The sequence below is a fragment of the Fringilla coelebs genome (genome assembly GCF_963513975.1).
Source record: "Fringilla coelebs genome assembly, chromosome: 21".
NCBI classification, from domain to species: domain Eukaryota; kingdom Metazoa; phylum Chordata; class Aves; order Passeriformes; family Fringillidae; genus Fringilla; species Fringilla coelebs.
Genome location: NC_140047.1, coordinates 7,985,268 through 8,001,326, shown reverse-complemented (window position 1 = coordinate 8,001,326; position 16,059 = coordinate 7,985,268). Strand labels below are relative to the sequence as shown.

General features: G+C 45.9%; 1 protein-coding gene across 9 annotated transcripts in view; it reads right to left on the bottom strand.

Annotated features, from left to right (window-relative positions):
• The window catches only part of PRRC2B (proline rich coiled-coil 2B), a 46,238-nt gene that overhangs the window by 26,452 nt on the left and 3,727 nt on the right, over nt 1–16,059 (bottom strand). For 7 of the 9 annotated variants that reach the window (XM_084219556.1, XM_084219561.1, XM_084219560.1 and 4 more), the window contains exons 2-7: nt 6,311–6,478; nt 5,234–5,411; nt 4,965–5,067; nt 3,956–4,028; nt 1,154–1,297; nt 272–513 (exon numbers count right to left, since the gene is read on the bottom strand). In XM_084219556.1, the coding sequence (XP_084075682.1) occupies nt 272–513; nt 1,154–1,297; nt 3,956–4,028; nt 4,965–5,067; nt 5,234–5,411; nt 6,311–6,425 (855 nt within the window). In that variant the 5' untranslated portion in view covers nt 6,426–6,478. The remainder of the gene's footprint in view (nt 1–271; nt 514–1,153; nt 1,298–3,955; nt 4,029–4,964; nt 5,068–5,233; nt 5,412–6,310; nt 6,479–16,059) is intronic. The other 2 variants (XM_084219558.1, XM_084219559.1) reach the window with 1 other exon arrangement.

Genomic DNA, 16,059 nt, shown 5'->3' with positions numbered 1-16,059 from the left:
CAGAAGGGAAAGAAACATTTCACATCTGGCTGCCCAACAGGCCACATGCTAATGGCTCCCTCTCCAGCTCCAGAGGAAAAGGGACAACTGGACAACTTCTCTTTGGGCTGAGCAAGGCTGTGCTACACAAACTAAAAACGTGTCAAGAGAAGGATCCCTGAGCAAGCCCTAGCAGCCAACTGAGTCCAGAAAACACATCCCAGCTGCCTTCAACTCCCCCGTTATCTTAAGAACGAAAGGCATCACAAAGGTGTGGAGAAAGGTGACTCACAAAAGCAGGTAGCATGTCATGGTAGGTGGGTGGCTGGTAGACATTTCCCATGAACTGCGAGGCCCCTTTGCGGAGGGGCTGAGCTGGGCGGAGAGACGGCTCCTTGGCATCGCTGGCGCTCGCTGAGGAGGGGGCCCCGTCTCCAGTGCTGGGGGTCTTGCTGCCCAGCTCAGCAGGGGAGGCGGTCAGAGATGTGGCAGAGGTGACGTTCCTCCCACCGCCCTCCCTCCAACTGGTGACATCTGGAGAGGAGGTAATAATTATGTTAATAATTGCAAATGCAAGCAGCCGCTCTGCCAGAAAGTCTCAAAACCTCAAGTACTCTGGTCAAGACCTAATTACCCCAAGGTTGTAGTAAAATATCAAAGATCGAGAAGAATTTCCAACTGTGTTTATTTTCTTAAGAGAGGAGCAGCATCAGCTGTTACTAAGTAATTGCTGCACCAGTGGTGTCCTTATTTGCCAATAAACCTGAACTCCTACCAGAGTGTTCCCCATCTCCACCGTCCTTACCTTGCAGAATTAAGGCCAATTAGATGCAAAAACAGTGAAAGAGAAGTCACATTACATCACACACTGATTCCACTGTGGCTGCCCCAGCCTGGGAAGGGGCCTGCTTTGCAACATCACACAGCAATTTTTATTAAACAATGTAGTAGATGACAGCTCATACTGGGCTGTCTGGACCACAGAACATCAGCACCACATGCCAATCTGTGATCATCCGCTAAGCAGCCTGACACGTGTAAATTCATAAAAAGATAAAAGGAAATGTAAGGATGAAGTTCTTGGTACTACAGTGAAGTGGCACCCCCTGTCCAAAACAGGGTCAATAGGGTTATTGGGCTTGGATAAGGCAGACAGACACAATCCTTCACTCACTCTGGGGGCGGAGGCTTGGTCCTGGCCCATACGACGGATCTAAGGCGCCCTTTTCTTTGCCAACCTTGTCCTGCTCGCCAGCTGCTTTCAGCGTCGGAAATTCCTCGGGAGAGAAGGATAACAGTCGGCTTGAGGCCCTTGAACCTGTCAGACAAATAAGTGTGGCACTCAGAGAAGATCTTTCCACTGCTTCAACTCCCTTATGAGATCAGCCTGGAAATGTGTTTCCCGGGAATCTGGGCCTCTGGCACATTTAAACCCAAATTACTACAGTACCAGCACCTCACTTCACATCCCCACCACTCTCAGACACTGTCACCAACACGACAACACGTGTCCTCACCCAGCACTCCCACACTCTGGATCTTCATTTAAATTCTCACATTCAACAAAGTCAGTGAACTTTCTCAGCTTCCAATTATTTTTGTGAAGTACAGAATTCAGACAGAGGCAGAGATATAAATTCTGCAAGATCGCTCATAAATGATACCCTGCTATCAAGTATTTGACATCTCTATTCAGACTCTTTTTGCTCAGACCTGAAGTCTATTGTTAAAATTTCTGTTGATCAATGAAACACCAGAGGTAAGGGCAGATGTTCTATGCTCTCCTCCCTTCTGCAGCATTTTCAAGATGCAGATCACTGGCCAGATCAGTCCAGGTTCATTTCTAGTCACTGGCAAATTGTCTTGCTGAGTCATCAGTCACTCCAGAACAACAGTTTCCTGTCAATTCTAAAGATCTGCCAGTGACTGGAACACGAAACACAGCAATTCTCCTAAATCTGTTGGCAAGATAACACTGAATAAAAGGAAATTACAAGCATTATTGTACTATTACACATTAAAAGAATTGCTTTTTTAAGGCCTGTTTCTTAGTGTTACTTGGCTAAAGCTCTCTTAAAAAGGGCATTTCAGAATTCTATTAGAAGTATCAGCCATGAGTTCTGAAGACTTGACAAGAGTCTCATCTATCTCTCTCCTTCCTTGCCTGGCTTAAGTAATTTTAATTTTTTCCAATTTTCTGGAACTTGCACACTGCACAAGACCTCCCATGTGAAATTTCCAGGAAAGAGTCTGCAACAGCTGCACAAAACACTTTGAATTTTAGACAGATGAAAATACTTGAGAAGGACATTGCCTAATTTATTGCAAAGCAGCTAAGGCTTGCTGAAGAGTTCTGATTTTTACTGAACTAGAATGGCGCAGGTAAGTGTCTTTCAGGGGAGACATCTACCCCCAGGTAAGGCTCCACCATTTGAGGACTTATTTACGTGCAGCCATTAACAATTGGTACTCTAACCCTAAGCAGCACCACACTGAAAAAAAGTTTGGTGCCCCTTTTATTTCTCCAAATGTCCTTTATAGAAAGACACAGGCATGGAAAAGTCCATATTAATTTATTAGGCCACTTTTCTTTGCGATACGCCCTCCAAGAGAGATTTTACAGCTCTAAGACTTAAAAAGAGCAAAAAGCAAGAGATTCTCCTCTTTGTAATACCTGAATTAGCTAAGAAGAAAAAGCAATTGTTCAGTGCCACTAGAGAAGAGGTGCAAGCATGGGATGGCCTAAGAAATCCTTTCAGACAGCTTTCTGATGCATCTGTGAGTCAATTACCTTCTAATTAAGCTGTTCTTAGCCACATAAGCAACTGTGTTCTTGGGTTGAGAGCTCTATATTGTTAAGTGTGACCTAGAATGAGTTTTCAAAAAATCGTTTAAGAACGGTGTTAGATGATCAGATTTCAAAATGACTGTACAGGAGGTCTACTCAGAAAGAGTCAAAAAAGTACCAACCAAACAAGACAGTCTTTGCACTGGCCACTAGCCTCAGGCAAGTCCAAGTTTCTGCTGTAACATTTAGCCTTTGAGAAACACCCTCTCATTAAGGGCCTCGTTTAATTTAGGATAAATTTGTCCCCTCTGTTTCTGCAATCAGCAGCTGCCTGTTCTTTCAAATATCTCTGCAATTTCACTTGACAAGTGAATGGTTCCAAGTCTGTTCACATTATAACAGTGGAACTGAGCTGTTGTTCTCACTATGGTTTTAATGGCACTACTCAGTGCAGCTGGAAACCACCTCCTGTGTGGAAATGGATGCATCTGAACACAACTAAACTCCCAATTCATGTTAACACTGCTTCAGGATTCTCAGTCAAGCAGAAGCCATTAGCAGCACAGTTACTGAGGGACACTTAATAGCAAGGCCTCAGCCAAGGCGTAGGCGAGTGCACCCTGCAGCAGCACCACTGCCACTTCCACCCACTGCAATTCCCTTGGATCACAGATACTGTACAAGAACATTCCAGCCTCACTTCTGACTACCCAGTTAGGTGAAGATCCCCTTGCTACTGCCCACGGAGATACCTACATTTCCCCTCTCCAATGTCCCTTTCTTCTCTTCTAACCCAATCCCTCCCCTATTTCACAGTGTTTACTGCACCTTTGTTACACACTGCTCTGGGCTGACTAAAGATGCTCACAGTGGGGGCAAATGTTTCCTTTCTCCTTCAGAACCTTCCCCTCCCAGAACTCCCTGCTGCATCCCAGGAGCATGACTTGCTCTGGTTCCATGTGGCCATGAGACACATTCTGTTCAAGCCATGTCTTGCACTGGCAGCCCTGAACTGATTCAGCTGCATCACTCCAGCCAACACAGCACACAGACTGGGAACAGGACTCACAAGGGCTCACTCCCATTCTGCACCAGGCTGACAGGGAGTGCAGGAGGAAATGGAGCCCACCCCATCTCATGCCTGTCTGGGAAAAGCAGGCACATACCAGCTCTGTTTATAATACTCACCACCTTCTTGTCCTGCTGGCTTTCCATTCAGCTGTGCCCATGACTTTGGTCCACCTGGCACTGAATTTGTACTCTGAAAACAAAACAAAGCAAAAAGAAACCCCAACATGGATCATTTAAGATTCATGACTGTTTCTCATTTCCTGGCTGGCACCTGCTATGGTTCAGGCCTCCAGATCACCCAGATACCACAGGTCTCCACAGCTTCAAGCTGGGACGACAGTCAGCTGTTCCCCACTCCAGTGTACTACAATGCTACAGTAAAAATCCTCTGCTCTGCCCTAATGTCTCCTCTTCCCATTTTCACCAACTATTTCCTCACCTTGTACTCTTATTAAGCCTTCCTTTTGTTCTGCTGCATTTTCCCAAATGGTCTCCTTAATCTTCCAGATTTGTTCCATCCTACACCTCAGCTTGAAAGCTACCCTACCTTCTCCTGCATTAACCACTCCTCTCCTCTTCAAAACATAACTTCTGCCCTGATTTCCCTGAAGCTCAAGGGCTGGGAATTTTTTTTTAACCAGCAGTGTGAAATCTACAACTCATAGGGGGTCAGGTCCTTAGACTCTCTGGGACACCTTAGTTGCCAGTAGCTTTTTCATGTCCTAACACTGGCTACTTCTCCCACATGACCAGATTTCTTCCCATCAAGTCTCATCAGGCTGGGAGCAAGAGCTGGATCTATTATCAGCAAGCAACATTTGAATTACAACCAAAGTAGAATAGTTTAGAAGTGCTAACCAGCGATCCCACATTCCAGCCATTTTTTCCTAGACTACAACTAGACTTACTGCACACATTTGAGAAATACAGTTCTGTGCATTTTACTTCTGTAACTGCAGCACAATGCTGCTGGTGCACAGCAGCTTGGACTCAAGAGAGTCACTTCCACAATAACTGATTATACAGGAGCTTTTTCTTAAGCACAAGGCAACACAGGCAATTAAAGTCCTCAAGCTGCCTGGGAACAGGGGAAGCAGGGTGGCAGTCAGAGACTGCTGGCACCTACCTCCTGACTGATTGACTGTGTCGGTTTCTGTAAATTGGAGACAGATTTCTGCAAACCCTGCTGCGGCAGCGACTCCTGCAGCTGTGCAGCCGTCGCACTGGAACTGAGCAGAGACAGCAGAGGTGAAACCAAAGGGGAGGAAGGCAGGAAAACAGCTCTACATTGACACACACAACAGGGAACTGATCCCTCTAAGGTCTGACACCAAGCCCAGCAGTGCACAACCACTGCTGCCTGCCTGACAAAACTCAAAGAGTCACTCTACTCACCTCTTTTGGTCTGGCTGATCCTGCTTGTTTGCCCATCCTGTACCGTCCTTGGGTACTATAATGATGTTGGGGTCGTTTCCTTTGTTCTCAGACTTCAAGCTAGGCAAATTTGCAGGAGGTGGCATGCGCCGGGCAGCAGCAACTTTCCCAAGACTCTGTAAGCCATGTCTAGGAATAACTGGTGAGAAAGGAACAGCAGCAGGTCAGAGGGCTGTATCCTGCTAGATAAGTAACCTTAATTAGGAAGCTGTGGCTGGGCACAGCCCCAGCAGAAATATTGCTGCTATGTCAACACACAGGTTGTTTCCCACAGGACCACAGATGCGGCCGTCTGTTCCAGCAGCTGGCAAACAGCTCCTGCAGTGGGAGGAAGAAAAATCACTCTTCCCAACAAAGTGCTCACAGAGCCTTTTAGGAGGATTTACACAGGTAGCTCTTTCATTTCACCAAGGAGAAGCAGCACCACCTTTTTATAGTTTGGGGTAATGGCCACCCAAGTCCTTCAGCAGACAAACAGGTCACCTAATCCTGAGGTCTTAATTTTCCAGCTCTATCTACCAGACCACATTTATTAAGAAAGTATTTTATTTTTTGTTTTCTACCCTCACACCAAATCCAGAGCCAGTCCAGACAAGATAATTTTCTTGAACCCACTATCTACTTTTGGTCATATTTGCACTGCAAAACCAACTCAGGTTCTTTCCCAGTGGCCCTCAGCCCTTGACTCTTACCTCACACAAGGTCTAACCAGCTTAAGCCACTTCAGTCAGCTCAGGTGCCCTGCCCCAGCACAGCCTAAGGCCCTGGCGAGGCCGCCACTCAAGTCTGCTACCTGCCCACTGTGCAGAAAGCTAAATGAAAGGACCAAGAGCCCCCATCTGTCCTGTGTAATTTCTCTATGTCTCCACAATAAAAGAGCCATGGAGATTTTCCTCTCAGTCTCAGTGAAACACAGGCTCTGACACCTGCACCAAGAGTGCAACCCAGCCACATCCCATAGGGTCAACAACCTGAACGAGCTCTGCAACAATACTGCTTGGAAGACATCAAAAGGAGCTTTCTAGAGGTGTTTCTTACCTGTAGTTCTGATAGCTTCTATTGACTTTCCTTTATACTTATCAAACAGGCTGAGAGTCGAGTACTTGCTTTTCCCATCCTTTCCCTTGGTTATTTGCCCCAAACGATCGGACATTGCGATGAAATGTCATCTAGTAAAGAAATTTCTCTGCGCCGCTCCCGATCTGCCTTTTAATGGAAGAGAACCAAGAAAACCCCATCAAATGGATTGTTCAGCCATGCACAAGCAAAACACAGAACACACACAACACCAAGAACTGAACATAGAAGTGAGCACACACACCAAGATAAAAGTTTAAACTCCCTCCTCTTTAGTCACAAGAAGCTTTTGGGCTTTAAGATTCACAAACTGAATTAAAAGAACTGCAGGAATACACTTCTCATGGCATCTTTTTTCTGCCACTCCAGTGCTGAAAGAAGTGAGATTCATGTATGAGAACACAAGGGGGGGGGGGGTCAACAAGTCCTTGCTTTAAAAGAGTAAGGCTGACAATAAACAGCTAAACACAAGGATTCCTAAACATAAACGCCAGAAAAGCACTGTATCTTTGTATCTTATACTACACTAGAATTTATCATTGCATTTGCCCTGAAGCACTGCATTTGTAATGTTTAGATTATGGTTCCACACTGGCCACAGTTATAACAGCAATTAATGCTTTGACAGCATCACTGGAAGACAACAGAACTATTTCTCCAAATCCCCTTTTCTCATTGGCTGGCCATGAAAGAGAATTATGGAGTCAGAAAAAACCTGCTCAACTGTACCAGATTCAGATTCTTCAGCTTGTGAGTTCAGCTGTTCTACTATGAATTCTCAAAACACATTACCAAAAAATTCTATTCCTCTGTTGCTAGCATCTTGAACATAATTTTTAGATTGAAATGTACTTTCTGTAATGGATGTGGTTTGTTAATTTTTCAATCTGATCTTTGCTGGCACAACATGCTGTGAGTAACACCCATCATGCAGGCAGTCTCCTTACTTTGGCTTTTTGGCTCTTGGAGCCTGGGATAAAGTTGAAACATGTAGTGCTCACACTGTACATCAACTTTTATGTCAGAAAAGACACTCTGCTTACTTTCAATGGACCTATCTTACATTTTTTTAAAGCATCATTCTGTTCTAAATTTTCTCAAATCTAGGAGCTTCATCTAACCTTTTCTCACATAATTTAGATTTCCAGATTTTTTGTTGTAAAGCCTCTACTTCAAGCCCAAAACTGCTGGCAGTTTCATTTCACCATCTGTTAGGGTAAAATGAAACCATTCTAAGGTTTCAACTCTGTGTTGGGAGTAACAAAGCACTATATACATGTGTGTGTGTGTGTATATATATACACACATACACGTATCTCTGATCTTCCCACACCTCACACTTTCTGAAACTCACCCAGCTGAAAGCCTTTTCCAACAGAGACAGCAATCACTCTTTCTGAAAGAAATTGTAACTGACCAACGGCTACAACTCCCATCAGCAATGCCTTATCAAATATGATTTGCAGGTAAGAGGATTAGTCCATCACACATTATGTACAAATTAAAGCACAGACTGTGAACAAGCTGGATAGAGGCAAACTGGGAACGCAGTGCCAACTGCAAGTGGCCCAGTAAAGCCCATCAAAAGGCTGCTGCTGGGGCAGGTGTATGACCAGTAAGCCCACCAATACTTAGCATTTGTTCCTGCACTGCAGGATTTAAACCACGTCTATCAGGAGGAAGAAGCCATGGACTGTGCTAGGTGGTCAGGGAGAGAGAAAGAAAAATGTTTTCTGTCACTCAACAACAGCATCCACAGGATGCTCAGGAAAAACACCGGGGTCCCCAAGAAGCCCCTCACAGCATTTCTGCTGGACCACCACACGGGGCTGAAGCATGAAGGCTTTGTGGAGGCAACAGGGCTGGCTGGCAGTCTTGAGGCACCTCTTCCTGCAGAGTAGCAAATAGATCCTTGGCTCCAGTCTGGTTCATCTCTGCTCAGATAGCCACTATGTGCCAAAGAAAACAACAGCTCCTCCCTCACTTACCCATTTGCACTGTATTTTATTAGTAGGACAGACATAAAAGAGAGGGAGAAAACACACTGATTAGCATACACTTGGCAGGAAAGCACAAGTTGGACTGAGAACAATGAGCTTTTTGAAGGGGCAGAGCTGTGGGGAGCCCCAGAGCAGAACAAAGAGCAGAGGATGCTGTGCTGGCAAGAGCACAACCACCTGCTTTTACAGGTATATTGAGCCTTGCAGAGGGAGCCTGGCTCAGGGCCTATCCACACCATGTCAACCATGTACCAACCTCACAATAAAAGCAGTAAAATCTACTCTGAAGTTTAGAAAGCTCAAACCAGACAAAATTAGAAGGTGTTTAAAAATAACCTAACAACAACAAACCACCTACCCAGATCAGATTCAGGAGTTATCTGGTTAACAGAAAAACCATGAGTTCCTAAAAGTCAGTGTGCAAACAGCACACAGGGCAATGCTGCCAAAGAGAAACCCTGACAACAGTTACGTAACCAGGTCTCAGCTGCCTCTTGATTACATCTTCTATCATTAAAAGGATTCAGGAAGAATAAACAACCACTGCACAGCAGAGGAACTGGGGACATGTCAGGATAAAGCCCCTTGTCAAGCTTCCTGGGACAGACAAAACTGCTGTCTGGATTAATGAAATTTACTTTCAACTCCTTCAATGCTCTGAAGACGTGAAACACAGCTTTGTTTCTGTGCTATGTGTGTGCTCCAAAGGGGAAAAGGAGACCACGGAGAGGTGAAGCAATTTCCAGTCACTGTGCAAAGAGGCTGCAGCAGCACTGAGCTGGGTCAGAGCTGTTGGACTGGCAGGACTTTGCTGCCTGTCCCTCCTGCAGATCCCAGCTTCTCCAAGGGTGTAATCAGCCAGGGAGATCACTCAGCACCCAGCTCACCCACAGCACTTCAAAGAGGCCACAGAGCCTTCCAAGGCTGGCACAACACTGCACTATCTTCCCATCACACAGTTAAGCAGGGAATCCAGGTAGGGATCATAAAGACCTTCTAGTCTTGAAGAGCAAAGCCATTTCTGATAAAAAACGTGGTTCATTTAGAACTGACCTGCCAGCCTGCATGCTCATTATCAGTAGAGCTGGAACTAGAAGGCACAGGCTGATGCTGACAAGTGAAAACTGACAGCCTCGGCAGAGCCTCTGACCTGTGCTCAGGGCTCCCGTGCCCAACAGCTGACCCTGAAGAAAGCAATATCCCCTGTTACAGAGAAATTGTAAAAAATCCATCACCAGCATTTCTGCAAGGTTTCTCTCTGGGTTTATAGAGGTCTGTGGGGGAAGGCTTGCTATCAGTTTCAGCATGGAGGGTAGCTTTTCTCATTTTCCTGCTATATCCAGGAACAGCACCAGACAGCAAAACACTGAGTGTCTGAGCAATCATAAAATACTGCAGTATGACCAGTTCCATTAGAGATCCCAGGATACAAATAACTGCACTGAAGCACTTAGGCAGAGAGCTCCGGTGCCCAGGCATAATCATGTCCACATCATACTACCCTAGATCCTATTTTTGGGTATTGAGCCTGTCTAACTGCCTTTTAAAGGGGTAAATTCTAATCCAGAAAGCAACATCTTTAAGACATTAGACTTACAAGCATGCAAGTCTTGGAGCTACAGCCTGTCCGGCAAAAAAACATGAAAACCTTGAGTTACTGGCACTGGTAAGAACTGGAAACCCCTGAGCTGAAAACACAGCCAAACAGAGGGACTCCTGACAAACAGGATTGTCTGCAAAGCTCTTTGCAAATCTATGTATGCAGGAGGCTGGGCTGCTGGTGTTTTATTCACAAGACTTCAATGGAGCTTGAGTATCTGGAAGTCAGCCAGCCTTAGCTGAGCAGGGCAAACAGATTTATGAAAGGTAACACACATACTAGAAGGAATCATTTCAGCTACTCACACACCACTGAGCTCTACACCGAGCACAGTCCTGACTACTGCAGATCTTCACTCCTTGCTCACTTCACAGCAGCAGTCACCAACACAAAAAGCAACAGAATGGAGATTAACAGGGAAAAGGTTTTGCTTCACAAGCAGAATAATTTCTGATGCCATTTTACACAAATTGTTCAGAACCTCACAGGTTGGAAAAGCTAAACAGTACTTTCAGAAGAGAAAAGTGTCTGGAGTTAGGTTAAACTGAAATACATTGTGGTTCCTAATGTTACCAGCAATGTGAAACCTTTTAAAAAACACAGTATAGTTTTACAGGAGATTAATGACATTCACTCTTCTTTAAATACACACACAGGTCAATTTTACTTGTACTTCCATAGCTGAACATTTATCTGTCAACACAAAGATACCACTACCTCTGGAACATGTCCCACCAAGAATCACCTATTTGTGAAACACTCACCACCTGCCTCAGCAATGAAAGACACCACTGGCTGCCTTTGGGAGGGCTTTGGTGAGACACTGTCATCACCTGTCTGGGACTTGCTGTCAGATGCACTTATAGATCCTGCAAAAGCCTTGTTTGGGCCATGCAGGGATCATGAGCCCAGCAAGGAAGGGACCAGATGAGCACTCAGTTCCCAGCAGAGCTTGCTTAGTAAAGCAGGGAGCAACAGGAAAGTATCAGCATCCAAGTACAAAGTCAATGGGATCAATGCAGAAGAGCTGAGCAGCGGGCATAGGCTGTAGCAAGAGTCCAAGGCACAAAAAAACCTCTCGCTCTCATTCCACTGCATCACTTCCAGAGGGAGATGCCAAGATTTGCTGGTACACCTGAAAAAGGCCCTGCCAAGATCTGGATGTCACACCAAACATAGTGCCAGAAAACTGCACCAAATCCTGCCAGACAGGGAGAAGCAAGTCAGGAGTCTGCAGTGCAGAAAAGAGATAACAAATCTCCGTCACTGAGCTCCTGATTCACAAGAGGAACCCTCCTTGCTTAGCTCAATAGGCATATTTGGTGATACCAGTTATTTTAATCACGCACAATTCCAGCTTCTCTCCATCTCCCAAGAGAACCTTGGCTCATGGAATGGGAGACCAGGATAGTATCTGCCATGATTTGTTGCAGAGGTTATGCTGTTAGCCAAGCAATACTGCTGGAAGCTGTCTGCCAGAGGACCTGCCTGCTGTCCAGACCCATCCTCAGACCTCTATGTCAAGCCTCCCAGGATTTGAAACATGGAGCAGGACTATGAAGAGGAGAGGCAGAGTCTTCTGGACAGTAGATCTATCATAACTCCACATTGTGGAGCTCTACAGACAGTGGTAAAACTTGACAAAAGGGAAGGGAGATAGAAAGGGAATGTCCTGTCTGATGACCTGACCTAATTTTCTCAGTTCTGCCTTCACCAAGCTCACCTGCTGCCCCCTCTTCTGAATGTACCAACAGGTTGGGAATCACAACTACTGTCAGTAACTCACTGCACATTCTAGAGAAAACAGGTCTTTGCAATGTCAGGTTTGGCCTTAAAATACAGAAGCTTCACCTTTCTGCTTAACAGCTTTTACAGGGCCGGGAAGGCAGGCAAGGCAAAGACAGCTAGAGAGGCTGGAATTGTAACTTACTGTAAAACAGATAAAGAAGACTGGAGTCTGGAGAATAGCTCAATTGTATTTACACAAAAACATTAATGAGTTCTTTGGTCCTTTCTGTGCAGGCTGGACAGACAATACCACACCCTGGAAAGGAGCCCTGACCTCCAGTAATTGAGGATGCAGACAAAGAAATAGTTCATCCTGAGTATGCAAGACTATGGCACAGAGCAAAAAAAAACCAGTCAGAAGGCTGGTCCACAGCCCACAGAAAGTACTTATGAGATCCTGTGCTCATGAAACTCCCCCTCTTTTTCAAGCAACAGAAAACCCAAGGTGTGCAGATAATTCTTTCCTTGAAAGGAGTGTCTGTTTACAACAGCCCACCAAAGAAACAGCCAGTTTCACCCATCTGCCCCACCATGGTGTAGAGAAGGAACTGACCCACTGATGCCAGCTTGTCAGGAAGGTATAACCCTATCTCCAACCCAAGTGGAAGGGCTGCAGGGCTTTCATAACCTTTCATAACCTGCTTCCCCTTCATAAGGGAAGCAGGAAGATGTCTCATGTGGAACAACCTGGAGGCACCAGCTACAAATATTACACTCCTTACCCTCTCATCCAGGCCCAGAAGATGTTAAAGGAGACAAGGCTCAGCACAAAGTGAAGTAAAAGAACCTACTTCTTTGAGGTTACATGTTTCAGAGGCAAAACCCAGGGAGGACAAACAGCTCAGTTTAACAAGGATCACCTGTAGCCTCAACAGATCCAGATCCCAACCTCTCTGGTACAAGAGGAAAGGGAAGCAACCTTGTGATCTCCATGAGCTGCCTGCCCAACAAGGCTCACATTCAAGTGCAAACCTGTACCATTAAAAGTTGTACTTTCACTCTGGCTCCCCTACAACCAAGAGTCAGAGTTGAAACACACACCCCCCAGCCTCCAACACAGATTCTGCCTTCCACTCTGCCCTGCTGAGATCCCAGTGTCCAGGGGGAACACACAGACACATCCTGTTCCCTCAACACCAAAACAGGGAGGCTGATCACGAGCAAGCAATTTAAATACAAATACAAAAGAAATACCTGGCATAATGTTCTGTTGGCAAAACTTGTTCAGAAAGCTCCTGGCAACATTCAGCTGAACTGTAAGGTGAATTGGGCATTTAGGTATCTGAGCAACAGTAACAGACTGTGAGTAGCTGGTGGGGCTCTCCTGATGGGTAACAGGACTGGTACTATCAGTCCAAGTTAGAGAACAATTTGCTCAACTAAGACTGTAGACAGCAAGAAGTCCCAGAACTCAGGTGCCTGCTTCAGTCACCTAAACCCCAGAGAAAATGTTCAACAAGGAGGAAATGCACTGCAGCAGCACCTGCCATGTCCAGAACACTCCCTTTCAGTGGAAAAGACAGTCCACTGGCACAGAAAATGGACACTGGCACCCAATCCTGCCTACTGCTCCTGAGGAGCCCACAAGGGCAGAACGCACCCACACAAGCACAAACTGTTCTCAGGCACTGCACAACACCTTAGGTCTGATAGGTGGAAGCAAAGACTCTTCCCTCACTGAAAATAAACAACACTGCATGTAAAGGTTGTGAAAGTCCCTTAGTCCTGATACTTCTGCCTACACAGACCTTTAAAAGTCATCACAGCCATGACACCCATATAACCATGGGTTATACCCATGATACTCAGGTGAGACATAGCAAGAGCAGCATAGGTGAAATACCTGTGCTGCAAGTAGCTTATCTTGGAAAGCACTACCCATCCAAGGCCACCACTGGCCACTGGAGAACGTTTCTCTGTCGAGCATTTCACAATTCCTTCACCAGGTCCCAAGCTCAGCAACTTACTCCATCTCTCAGCAGTGAACATAAATTTTATTGCAACCAAGCAGAGAGAAAAGCAGAGATGTCACAGCTCCAAGAGATGAAATCAGAGCAAAGCTGGCAGTCCTTTGGGTTAACAGTCCTTTTTTCAGGAACAGAAACAGCTCTTTCCACACAAATGCCATCATCTGTTGAGTAAGCCACTCTGTTTTCTCTGCAGTCTCAAGAAGGATCACACTGGAATGGGGATGTGGTTGTTTACCCTGTGCCTGATGAGCCTCACAACAAAATCTGGACTTTGGCCACACCTCTCCACTCTCTCAGGTTGTCTGCTGACTTCAGGGCCTGAGCTCCCACTCAGGATATGCACAGAAGGTTTTCTTTATGAAGAGAGAAAAAACAATGCTAATGATCAGCAGGCAGCAAACATCAATCCCTCACTGCACAAGCAAGGGAGAGGTTCCTTTACACCCCTGCTGAGCAGATCCCTCTGGCCTTGCTCCTCCCCAAGGCACTGCTGGGAGCTCCCCTGGCAGGTACATGCTACAGGGTACAAAGCTGCCCCGGCAAGAGCTGAACAGCTCTCTCTCTATCAGATTTCTCCCAATTCCCACAGCCATCAAGACTGATGCAGCTGGTTCAAGCCATTAATAAGACAAGCCTGCAGTTCATAAACACTGCAGAGGCTGAAGCTTCCAAGGAAGTCTTCCTCCAGGTTCCCCAATCTGAATGCAGCATTGCACAGCAATTCTCCTTACAGGAAGCCTATTCATGGGAGCCATTTGCACAAATGAGTGGCAAGGATGTCAGGAGAAATGTGATGGGAAAGGGACACAGGTACAAAGTGGTAAGAAAGCACCTTATATGTGTTGTGATTCAGTACTCTGAAGAAAGAAGCTTCTTTAGGTTTTCCGGAGAGCTAAGCAACTCGGACTATGCCCAGGACATCTGGACTACTCCGAGCCAGACAGGAAGTGAAAACATTTCACAGATGCTTTCATTTACATAGATATTTGCAGTGCATAACTGACAAGGTGTGTAAGCGTCATCACTTCTATTTTCCAGATAGGAAAACAACACTGCAGAACTCTGCAGCTCTGCTAAGTGGCAGAGCAAGAAATAGAGCCTTCATCTCCCACTTTCTGGGGCTGAAAAGCACCCTCTGAATCACACTGCCTGCCTGACACCGTGGGGCCAGCAGCAGCATGAAACCCTGCTCCAGAGAAGTTCTGGGAGGAGCAGGTCCTTGCATGCTGGGATGGGGAATGCTGCAAACACCTCCTAAATGAACCACCCCATACACTGCTTACACTGCAATAGGATCACAGGCATCATTAGAGGCAACACTAAGCTCAGATGCAGAACATTAACACCATAATAACACTCAAGATCACATGAATCTGGTTCTGAATGATGGTTCTTGAAGCTTGGTTATTTCAATAAAAGATAAAACCATAGTTATTATTGTAGCCAATGAAGGAGCACCTCTTCAACATGCCCCTACTCCCCTGCCTGCTTCACAGCCCACTCCCAACTCTGAACAAGATCACTCGAGGCTTTTGTGCAGCCTCCCAGCCCACATACAGGTAGGAAGAGCTGAAGAACTCACCCCGCAGCAGAACTCTTCCAAAAAAATCACTATATTCCCACACAATAAGTGCCTGGAGGAGGCGAAGTCCCAGTGCAAGCTCCTCAAATCTGTCTCTATTCACTCCTTGGAGCACCATCACTACAATTCCCATCTAAACGTCTCAATGGCTACCTGGGAAGGATTCCTCCACCAAACCTCTTCAATAAGGGTGTTAACTGCGCAAATACTCGGTAGTTTACTCCTCTTAAGTGCTACCCACCTCAAATCCAAAGGCTATTGAGGATGCTCCCAACAGCCGATTAAGCCTGGCAGATATCTGACATACTACAGTCCAACAGAGTGGACCTCTTGGCCAGATCCTAGAGGCTTCTTATCAAGTCCTCGCTTTCTTCCCAGCTATTTTTCCCGTAGTTCTTCACACTTAAGCCTGGCTCAGCTACCCGTTTCAAACCTGGTCATCATCTCTTCCCTTTCACCCAAGGTATGACTTTTCATCAGTCCCCCACAAATTAATACCTGCAGTCTCCCAAAGATGGAACAGTGAGCTCACCCCCACTTCCACCCCTTATCACCTTCTCACCCCCCCCCCCCCCCCCAGCCTACTAACACTCTCCTGAAAATTTAAGTGTTGGAATCAAACTACAGACATTGTATTTTGGCTGCAAGTTAAATAACCCCCTGCAGAGCTGCATATACACCTTTTAACACCCCACACCCCCACAGCATGGCAGCACAAGCAACTTCACAACCAACCAGTGTCACAGGCAATTACAGAACCACACAGGGCT